General features: G+C 51.7%; 1 protein-coding gene across 1 annotated transcript; it reads left to right on the top strand.

The window, feature by feature from the left end:
* Positions 1 to 9,666: 9,666 nt before the first annotated feature.
* CUNH11orf86 (chromosome unknown C11orf86 homolog) lies at positions 9,667 to 10,598 on the top strand. The gene is made up of 2 exons (XM_007450449.1): positions 9,667 to 9,936; positions 10,500 to 10,598. The coding sequence occupies exons 1-2, from the start codon at positions 9,667 to 9,669 to the stop codon at positions 10,596 to 10,598; spliced, it is 369 nt and encodes a 122-aa protein (XP_007450511.1).
* Positions 10,599 to 11,537: the final 939 nt, after the last annotated feature.

The raw sequence follows: 11,537 nt of genomic DNA, 5'->3' as shown, positions 1-11,537 counted from the left end.
CCTTGGCGCCCCACATCAGCCCCGCCCCTCCCGTCCCCGGCAGGCCTCTGGATTGGTGACGAGGCTGGGGGAGCCCGCCCCTGGCTCACCACCACCTATTCCCTGGTCTCCAGAGCCTCACGTGGGCCGCAAGGCCCCAGACGCGGCCCGCAATAGGCGGAAGTGGCCGGGCTCTGACAGTCTGTGATTGGCTGTTGGCGGGGGTGGGGACGTGCGATTCATTCACCCGGGTAGCACGTGTCTCTCAAAACCCCAAGCACAACAGATAGCCCTCGGGCTCAGGGATCCGGGTAGGCTAGGTGCACGCTAGTGGGTGGAGAAGAGGTCGGAGGAAAAAGGGTTTGCAAAGGGCAGGAGGAAGGAAATGGCGCTTGTGCCAGACGGGTTTACGTGATTGTCTTTTAGCAGCTGTGGGGGTGATGGTGACGGGCAGGAGTCTTGGTGTGACCCTGGACAAGCAACCTCACCTCTCTGAGCCTCAGTTTCCTAATCTGTAAATAGAGGCCACTCAGGACCTAGAGGGTTTAGAAGGCTTGGTTGAACGGAAAGCTTCAAAAATTGGGCTCTGTGCCAACCAGGAGATGCAGGAGTGACCAAAATAAACCAAAATTTCTGCCTCCCAGTGAGAGAAGAAAGACGATAAAATAAAATATAAGGTACATCAGATGATAATCAAGGCATGGAGAAAAAATAACCTGCTTCTAGACAGTTGGGAGAATCAAGGACTATGAGAACATCTTTTTAACTAAAACTTGATGATTGAGTGTGGAGAGATATTACAACTCCATTCTCTTCTCTGTGTTGTGTCCATTTTGTTTGTCCTTTGGACAAATTTCTTTGTCCTTCCTTCCACATATCTGGCTGAACTCCAACCTGGGTCAGTCCAACACAGCTATTTTAATACCAGAACAAGGATTAAAATTCCAGTTTTCCAGATTCAGGTATTCATTCAATTAACAAGCATCCCTTGAGCACCTACTATGGGCCTGGTGCTATGCCAGAGACGCACGTGAAAAAAAACATCCTCTACCATCACATCATAGAGCTCACCTGACCACAGTTCTTGCCCTGAACAGGTCTCAGTAATAATGATCTTAAGGGAACAAACACTGTTATCAGGCAAGAGAAGTAACAATAGCAAAGATAATAAATCAGTTGTAAACTTCCAGTTCTGTTTCAATGATAAAGATTGGCCTGAAGCACTTTCTTGAGCTATTTTGAGGAACTTAACACCTTCCCCCACCAAGGTTCTCAACCACCAGGTCCACTGGAACCTAACAGTCAACCTTTGCCCCAATTCTATGCTCCCCTCAATTCTCTCCTCCCCTCAAGCCCCTTCATGAACATGCATATACCTTTAGCTTAAAACTTCCCCAATTTTGCTGTCTGGGGAGACACTGCTTTGGAAAAAATCCCCGGTGTTCTCCTTACTTGCTGCAAGTAATAAATCCTTCCTTCTGATCTCTGGCTTGGTTTTATCTTTTGGCTCAACACCCACCAAGAGGTGAACCCAGTTTTCGGGGAACATCAGCTGAGTCCTGGCTGGTCCCTGTGAAATCCTGAGTCTGGAGCAGAGGGCAGGTGGCTCCGCACAGGTTCAGGTGAATCCCATGTCAACACCACCAGGTGGAGGTCTGAACAATGAAACTAATTGAGAACTAAAAGATGGACTGCTGTGAAGAAAAGTAGTGTGGATTTTGGACAATTAGCTCAGCCACACAAATTAGTTGAAGTTTGCCTAGGAAACAAGACATCTCTCCGTCCAGGCTCTGTCCTACCTCCAGGCTGAGTCCTCCAGGAGGACAAAGCTGGGAGGGGTATTCCACCCCAGACAGAGAAAACTGCCCAAGAAAAAGCTGCGATGAGGAGTCCAGTGTGGCTAGAAAAGGCATTTCTCAGCGTGGGCTTCTGTAATACTAGTGACAGGATCTCCTTGGGACAAGGTACTGATTGGAAACACAGATTCTTGAGCCCCACTCCTCCCCCATGGTTCTTATACATATGAACCACCAACTCAGAGGTCTTAGAATCATCAGCAGAATACCACTTAAGTCTGTCTCTGGCGAATGGAATCCCCTGCATTGCATTGCATTGCATTGCTAGTTTTAGAAGCTCTCCAAATGGTTCTAATGTGGGTCAGCGTTGAGACCCACTGAGATTCCTAGAGAAGTTATTACCCAGACTTCCCTAAGAGGAATCCCCTTGGGTTCTTTAAAAACAAAATGGATTCCCAGACCTCAGGCCCCTGTGGATCCTGATTCATGGAGTGGGCCCCAGGAATCTTTCTATTTAATTAATTTATTTTTTAAACAGGCCCCAACTTGTGAAATTGACTCTTGAGGCCCGGGAAGGTTGGGGAACTTGGCTGAGTTTCTGGGAGATGCAAGGGAAGGGGAGGCAGGACAGACAGGCTGAGACCAGCCTGTGGAGGGCCAGCCAGGAGAGGCATAGGCTGGGCAGCAGGGCTCTGTCAGGAGGGAGTGGTCCAGGGGCAGCTGCAGAGCAGCTCAGGGCTCCTGTTAGGCTGAGAGTATGTCTGCCTTATTGCTTCTTAGTAACTGTCACTTTTTGGAAAGTTCTTGGTTTTTGTCTGTTTATCTTCTGTACTCCTGTCCCTTCCCCACACTTGAATATCACCTCTACAAAAGTTGAGTTTGGCACATGGTAGATGCTTAATATATAGTTGGCAAATGAAGGAATGGGAGTCATCAGCCCACACTTAGTGGTCGAAGCTATGGAGTGGATGGGACTGCCCCAGAAGCTGAGCGGAGTCTGATAGAGAGAGGAGTCTGCAGGGTACCACATTTAAGGGGAGGGGGAAAGTTAAGGAGAAGCAGGCACAATGGATCGGATAGGGAGGAGTAAATTCGGAGGAGGGAGGTGTCAACTGGGCCAGGAAGGAAAATGGGGTGGTGGGGACAAATGTGATCCCTTCACTCTGCAGACCCCTCAGCAGCACCCAATAGAGATATGGTGAAAATGAGGTATTTTCCCCATCCGCAAGCTGCTCCCAGACCAGTGAGGGTACACAGACCTCAAAGCACTCCACTTCAAAACAGTGTGGTGCTGTGCTAGAGATAATGGCCAGAGTGCTATAGGAGTCCAAGGAGGGGTCCCTTTCCCCATGAGAGGGGACTTGGAGGGCTTCCTGGAGGAGGGAAAGTCGATAGATAGATAGATACATACATATATACATACATACATACATGCATAAATCAAGAGTTAATCAGGTAAATATATTGGTAAAAATGGATCCCATACATGGCCCAAGCAAAGCTGGGGGAGGGCATCATGGGGTCAAGGCATGGAGAGGGTCAGTGAGGACAACTTGCTAGTAAGTTCAGGAAGTACAGCCTGAGAGGGAGCTGTGGGGAAGGCCAAGAGCAGTTGGCGCTGAGAAGGCTTGGGTAAGCAGAAGCATCTGAGTGGATGGGGACTCACAGACAAAGCCATAAACCCTCATACTGTAGCAGTCACTATAAACCCAGAAACAGCCCACCACTCTTGTGTTTACAATCTGGAAGGCCAGGTTTGCCCTGAGGATCTCACAAGGACAACCTAGATTTCCCAGAACCCCTGTCCTGAGATGACACAAGAAAAATCACTTTTTTTTTTAATTAACAAAATTCTGGCAGTTCGAGCTGAGCCGCAGATAGCCTAACTGCTGGTGAGACCTCAGGATAAACCCTTATTGATGGAAACACAGGGCAGGGCACTAGGCTGTGATGAACGCACCCACTCACTGACTGAAGAATGGCCACGACAGCCCTTCTCCGCAAGCTGGGGTTGTGTCTCCATTCTAAGAAGCAGGGGACCCTCACAGTGTGTGATGGGGTGGGGATGGTTCAGGAGTAGGTCTTCTGCTCTTTTTAATATGTTTCTCTCCCCCAACATCCTCGAGGGGTCCAGGCCCCTCCACCCAGGCTTTTGGGGTGACTCCTCCATACACAAGCCCATCCCATCACGGCATCTCTACAAGTCTGTCAGACCTTCCACCTGCCAAGGTGGGCGTTGGTCTAGCAGATCACAGTCTCAGCACTTCCCCAGGTCCATATCAAGGCCTCTGCCCACAGGTTGAGGCAGAGGAGGGTAAGATCCTCCTCCCAGCTCTGAGCCATAGTTCCTCTGGACCTCCCAACATCCCTGGGCAGGTATGCTATACCCATTTTGCAGGTGTGGACACTGAGGCTCAGAGAAAGGAAATGACTTCCTCTCTGGATCACATAGCTAGTCAGGAGCAGAGCTGGAACTGGACCTCCAGTCCACTGACCCCCCAGGCTGTGCTTTTTCTGCTCCACTGGCCACCTTGTTGTGAAAGAGAAGACAAGAATGTTTAGAATTCAGATTTCAAAGGAAGAGCTTTGGTTTGAAATTTGAGTCCTAAGATCACAGTCCTCAGAGGTGGAAGGGCCTTGAGCAATTGTTTCCAAGATTTCCCACAAGAGACAGATCTCCTGGGATGTGATTGTGCAGACAGCTTTTCAGGGCCCTGCCCAGACCTGAATATGCAAGGGGTTTTGATGGGGCCCAGTGACTGGTGTTTTTTTAACAAAGGAAACCTTGGGGCACCCTGGCTAGACCCGCTCAGGCCCATTTTACCGATGAGGTAATAGGCTCAGACAGGAGAAGGGGCAGACCCACCACTGATAGTCATCAGGCCCTGCATATTTGAAAAAAATGCAAAAGCATCTGCGTTGCCAGTTCTGGGACCCTGCAATTATTGATATACGCTTTGTCTACGCTGAGAAAAATCCTCCCCCGATTCCTCAGAGTGCTATCAGGACTGAATACAGGAAGCCCTAAGCACAACGCCTGGCACAGCCTGAGTGCTCAGAACGTGGGAGCTCTTACAATCAATAGCATTAGTACTATTTATTGTTCCCTTTGTTTGATTTCTCCAAGTGATAAGTTGACCAAAATCTCTTGCTGAACCTGACAGCCTGGCATTCTAGCTTCCTTCGGAAATGAAAACCAAAACAATGGATCATTGTTCTGAAGTAAAAGAACTAGTTCCGGGCTTCCCTAGTGGCGCAGCGGTTGAGAGTCTGCCTGCCAATGCGGGGGACGCGGGATCGTGCCCCGGTCCGAGAAGATCCCACGTGCCGCGGAGCGGCTGCGCCCGTGAGCCATGGGCGCTGAGCCTGCACGTCCAGAGCCTGTGCTCCGCAACGGGAGGGGCCACAACAGTGCGAGGCCCGCGTACCGGGGGAAAAAAAAAGAAAAGAACTAGTTCCCCCCAAATGTACTGTATTATAAGAGCTGCTCAGGCAAAGAGAGAGATCAATTATTAGTTGAAACACACACACATGAGCCCCTTGCCTCATTGATGGTGGGCATATCATATTTTCAAGGAAAACTCTAGTGGCATTAACCTTAAGCTAATGGTTCTGTCTGATCATCGTGTAAGGTGCATGAAGACCGGGGTGAGGAGTGGGGACTGGGGGTGGAACACTCATTTGCTGAGGACTCTGTTTGCTGGCCTGACACTGTGGGGCTGCATTCAAGGCCCACTACTGACTGTGTCTCCTTGGGCAAGTTGCTTCACCCCTCTGAGCTTCTGTTATTTCATCTGAAAAATGGGGCTAAGCTCCAGAGAGTGTGAGGGTGAAATGCAATCACAGAGGTAAGGCTCCTGGAGTGGAGGGCACACCCCATCCCCCTTGTCTCCCAAGCTCAGATTCCTCTTCCAGGCTCTGGAAGGAAGAGCAGGCTTCAGTCTACCTTTTCAGATTTTTCTCCCACCCAAGGGCAACCCTTTGTGTTCCCAGGCTTTGGTCACCCACAGAATCCTACCTCTATCTCTACTGCAACAGTCCTCCCTGCCCTCAATGCTGGGCTCCAACACCACCTCCTCCAGGGAGCCTGCCCACATGCTAACCACCTCCAAGACAGATGGTGGTCTCCCGTTCTCTTCCATGCACCCTCAGCACTTGGTGTCTGTTTTAAGGTGCCTTGCTTGATGTACATGAGAATCCCTCCTTTTCTGGGGGTGGAGATTCTATCCTGCTCCCCTTGGCCTCACTTCTAGCCTAGACATCATCAAAACAAGATCTTGCCCACAGTGTGCAGCTGTGGATTAATTTCATTGGCTCACTAATAAAAAGTAACATCTGGGGCTTCCCTGGTGGAGCAGTGGTTAAGAATCTGCCTGCCAATGTAGGGCACACAGGTTTGAGCCCTGGTCCGGGAAGATCAACACATGCCGCTGAGCAACTAAGCCCGTGCGCCACAGCTACTAAGCAGCCACCGCAGTGAGAAGCCCATGCACTGCAACAAAGAGTAGCCCCCGCTCGCCACACCTAGAGAAAGGCTGCACGCAGCAATGGAGACACAATGCAGCCATATATAAATAAATGAATGAATGAATAAATAAATAAATGGAACATCTGGGCAGCCTGCCCCAGTTTGCAGCCTTCCGTACATCTAAGCCTCACAACAACCTTAAATAGTACCAGTCATTTAAGTCTCAGATCACCTTGGGAAATAAACACTGTGTGTTTCATTAATTTTAAGACGTACATTTTCCCCCCACACTTCAAGCTCTGAAATGGGGCTGCATCCTCCAATGAATGGGCAGTGGATATTCTTTCTTACTGGTGTATAAAATAATGCTATCTTTCTATCGACGTCATCTTAGATTTGATGAAATAAAATATTATCCCCATTTTATAGCTGAGTAACTGTAGGCACATGAGGTTAAGCTGCTCACTCAAAGCACGTAGGTGTCCCATAAAGGTGCAAGGCTTTCGGCTCAGGCAGTCTGATAGGGTTGGGACCCAGGTCTCATGGGTAAGCTGCCTCCGCGATGACCCACAAAGATCCTGCCTCCTGGTGTTCACGCCCTTGTGGGTCCCCTCCCTTGGGTGCCGACTGGACCTGGTGACTCGCCTTGGAGGAACAGTGATGGCAGAAGTGATGGGAGGTCACTTCTGAGGTAAAGTTCCCCAAAGACTCTTGCTTCTGCCCGCCTGCCATCTCTCACACTCTCTTGCCAGCTCCAACTGAAGCCAGCCCCCATGATGTGAGTTGCCCTTGGGAACAGCCAACAATCAACAAGAAACTGAGACCCTCACTGCAACAACCTGCGAGGAAGCAGGTCCTGCCAACAACCTTGGAAGCAGATCCACCCCCAGTCAAACCTGGAGGTGACTAGCAGCCTTCTGATTGAAGCCTGCAAGGGACCCTGAGCCAGAGGCCCCATTAAGCTGTGCCTGGATCCCAGACCCACAGAAACTGTGAGGTTATACATGAGTGCTGCTTTAAGCCACTAAATTTTGGGGTATTCTGTTACACAGCAATAGACACGTAATAGTCTCCAATATTTAAGCCCAAGCATTTACTATGTAATGTCCTGGGGACAGAGATGAAAGAGATGTTGCCCTAGCCATCAAGGGACACCAGTGTGGCGGGGAAAGGCATCCTGGGGTGACTGCTGCTACTGTGTGTATTGGGTGGGCTGGACAGGGGACTGCCTCCCTAACCCAGGCTGAGAGGTTGGGCAGGCTTCCAGGGGAGCTGTCCCCCAGCAGGGTCTGGAAAGGTAAGAACCCCCCCCCCACCCCACCCCCCCGGTGACAAAGGCAGGGAGGCAGTGGGGAGGGAAGGAAAAGAACACATATTTTCTCCTGGTCCTCCACAGATTTACGGATTTGGGGAATTGTTGTAAGATTACACGCTCAGCAAGAGGGTATTCGGCAGCTACAGGCGTGACACAAGAACGAGTGATTCACCCTGACACATCTCAGAGGCCCGTGAGTCATCAGCAAGCTCTTCCCAGCTCAGACTTGGATGAGAGTGAGGATTTGAGTTAACTGTGCTGGAGTGAAGGCGTTGAAGACTGTAATGGTTTTGTTGCTTTTTAACCAAGGTCAGGGTTGGCACATGGGTCAGGCATTAAAGGTGTGGTCAGGGTTGGAATAATGGTCATAATCCACCTCTGGAACAGGCTGGGACAGAGGGTCAGGGTCCCTTTTCTCCATTCTCCTCTTCACACTGGCCCTGCCTTGGCTCCTCTGGCTGGGAGGTGAGCCTGACAGATATTAAGAGATCCTGAACCCAAGGAAGGCCTAGAAATTCTGAGAGAGGAAAAAAAGCAAGACCAGGCGCAGAGGAGTCTGGGGTGAGCCAAGAGTTGCAGCCAGCACTTCCCTGACCCCAGACAGGGCACCTCGTGCGGCACCCCAGACAGAGGAAGCAGGACACCCAGCTTCCAGTCCCACCTCTACCACCAACACCAGGACAGGAGAGCAGAGTGGTTGAAACACGGGCTCTAAAGCCAGTCTGACCAGGGTGGGAGTCCCAACTCTGCCACTTACTGGGCATGCTTAATCTCTCTGAGTTTCAGTTGGCCCCATCTACAAAATGGGGATCTAGAAAATGAAGATAATGATGCACACCTCATAGGACTGTCATGAGGTTTAAATGAAATATAGGGAGGAATTAACCCCAGAACCAGTAAAAAATAAAAGCTCAAAAAATAGTGGTTAAAACAAAAAGGAGTGTGTTTTTGTTTCCCAGATGTGGGAGCTCCCTTTAAACTCTCAAATTCTAGGATTCTGAGGATCGGCTGGCCCAGCCCAAGTACCTTTCTCTTTCCCCTGACTTGGGAGAAAGAGCTGCTCCTGGCAGTTCTTGCCTTTAGAGGCGTCCACATTCATGATTTCATTTGATGTTCACAACAACCCATTTTACAGATGAGAAGACTGACCAAGAGGAAAAAGGATTTGCCTCAAATACTGAATGCCACCAACTCACTTTTACTGAGCGCTTGCTGCATGCCAAGCCCTTTGCTGGGCATAGCATCATCACATTTAGTCCTCACGACAACACGTGAGTTATCTGTCTCTGTTTTAGACGAGGAAACCAAGGGAGAAGGCACCCAACATCACGTAGCTGCGGGGGATGGAACCGAGGTTTACCCAGGAGCAGCTGGTCCTCAGAGCCTGAGCGCTTAACCCTATTCTGTGCTGGAAAATTAGGGGCAGAGCTAGGCCTGGAAAAAACCCAAGTCTCCTAACTTCCAGCCTAGAACTATCCTGTTTCTTTTTTCTTTCTTTCTTTTTTAAAATTTCCAATTGTAGAAAAAAAAAATACAGAAACATAAAATGTACCATCTTAGCCATTTTTACATGTACAATTCAGTAGCGTTATATACGTTCACATTGTTGTACAACCAACCTCCAGAAGTTTCTCACCTTGCAAAACTGAAACTCTATAGCTGTTCAGCAACTTGCCATTCCCCCCAGGCCCTGGCAACCACCATGCTCCTTTCTGTCTCTGTGAATTTGACAGTTCTAGGTTGGAGCTGTCCTGTTTCTTAAAAGCCTGTCTCTGTTTTGCTGTTGAGCCATCTGTTCTGTCAATGAAATGAGTCTGGACAGCCAGGGCTATAGGAGTTCAGGGGAGGGCAAGATCTTTGGGGTGGGGTGGTCAGGGAAGGCTGCCTGGAGGAGGAAGAGGAGGGCAGGCCACCGAGGTCAAGCATCCCTGAGTCACCCACAACACCGCCTCTCCACCCGCCCTTTGGTTTACGACAGCCACCTCAGCAGCACCAACCTTTGTCCCCAGATGAGCTCCTGTCAGGTGGGTGGAGGCACCAGGCCATCTCAGAAGGCCAGGGGCTCGCCAAGAGGCTGGAACAGTCCTGTGCCTGCAGCCTCCAGAACCATGGGGACAGGGCTACGCAGCCAGTCCTTGCGAGGACCACGGCCCTCCTATAGCAAGCTCCAGGAGCCCTGGGGGAGGCCCCTGGCAGGCCGACTGCGCCGGGCGCTGAGCCTCAGACAGGGTGGTGAGAAGTCCAGGTCCTCAGACAGAGGCCCAGAAAGGCTGGATGCCCCCGGGCAGGAGCAACTGCCAGGGAGCCTGGGGGACACAGAGCAGCTGATCCAAGCCCAGCAAGAAGGCAGCCAGTGGTGGCTGAGGCAATATCAACAGGTTTGGCTGAGGGTTGGTGGATGGAGGAGTGCTAGAGGGGAGGGGGAGGTCCCCAGGAGCGGGACCCGGGGCAGCAAAGGCTCAGTGGCAGAAATGTATGGGGCTGTAGATCAAAAAGATAACAGAGCTGTCTGGGGAAGGGGCTGGAAAGAGAGCTATCCAAGAACTGTATTTCATGGGGGCCTGAAGGCCTTTGGGATTTATCCCATAGGCACTGGGGAGTCAGGGAAAGTTTTAGAGCAGGTGGGTGATACGGTCAGAGCTGTTCTGAGATGATCAATCTGTCAGCGTGCTGGATGGGTGGATTTGGCTGGAGGCAAGAGATCAGCCAGTACAACTTCCCCAGGGTTACATCTTGTGCTCCCCTATCCCCCGGAAAAGGGGGTGATCGGTCCCCTCTGGGTGGGAGCTGCCGGCTTCCTCTAGGAGGAAGGGTGGCTAGTGAGCCGTGCTTCTGTCTCTGGGGTCTACCACCACCTCGTGGCTGTAGGTGGAACAGCATCTGAAGCCCACCACCCAGTCCAGAGACCTGGGCCCTGATCTTGCCCCCTCCTGTCTTGCAGAAGATAAGGAGAAGGTGGGAGAGCTTTGTCACCAGCTTCCCCAGCGTGACCCTGAGCCAGTCGGCCTCCCCAAAGCCCTCGCTGGGCACCACCAGCTAAGGATGCTAGCAGCGGTGGGGGTCCTCGCTGCACCTGGGTGAGATGGCACGACCTACATCTTCGTGGCCCTCTGGACTGTGAATGGAGTGACCTCCTCTGCGTGGACTATTCCCCTTCCTTACGTGGCCCGTTGAGGCCTCTGTCACCAGGACAGAGCTCGGTGAAGCCAGACCCGTGGCTGAGAGCCTCTGGCGCATCACCTGGTCACAGGGCCCCAGCCGCCCTTCTTGCCAGCTGCTAGTGGTGGGCGGGGCATGGGCCTCCCTCCCAGAGGGTGAGCCCACCTCCAGGGCAAGGACTATGTCTTGTCGTGTATTGTCACTGTCCTCACAGCCTCCCCATGAAGGAAACAGAGGAAACCTTCCCTCCCTGTGCGAGAAAAACTGAGGCCCAGAGGCGGGAGAGGATTATTCTCTCTGGCATCTCTGGCCCCGCCCCTACCCAATGACCAACACTGCATTGAGCACAGGAATAAAAGTTGCTGAACTGAAGTAAACGGTTTTCCTACGGACTAACTCGCCCCCAGTCCTCTCCCAAACCCCTGGGGGCAGGTGGGGTCCAGAGCTTCCTAGATGATGGGGCAGAAGCACCAGGGGCAGGTCCCCAGGAGGCTGGGCCTCTCCTGGAGCTTCTCTGGTTCTCCCTGTGCTGATCTCAGGCCAGCGTCAGAGGGCCTGGATCTCACCAGCTCCTTGCCTTTGTGCTCACCCCCATGAGGCAGGACTTACCCAGAGGATCAGAGAGGGCAAGGGGCCCACCCAGGGCCACACAGAGGGGAGGGTGGGACCCCAAAGAGCCTGAGCTCTTTGAGAGACACTGGCACCTCGTTTGGGGTCCCTGGGGCTCTCCCAGCTCAAGCAGACCCAAGGTCAAAGGTAAGGGAGCAGCTGCAAGCATCCTGGTGGAGGGTCTGTTCTGGGGTGGTAGGGGGACCTGAGG

This window comes from Lipotes vexillifer, unplaced genomic scaffold (genome assembly GCF_000442215.2).
Source record: "Lipotes vexillifer unplaced genomic scaffold, Lipotes_vexillifer_v1.1 scaffold1477, whole genome shotgun sequence".
NCBI lineage: Eukaryota > Metazoa > Chordata > Mammalia > Artiodactyla > Lipotidae > Lipotes > Lipotes vexillifer.
The sequence above is the reverse complement of the archived record's forward strand: the minus strand, read 5'-3'. Positions and strand labels throughout refer to the sequence as shown.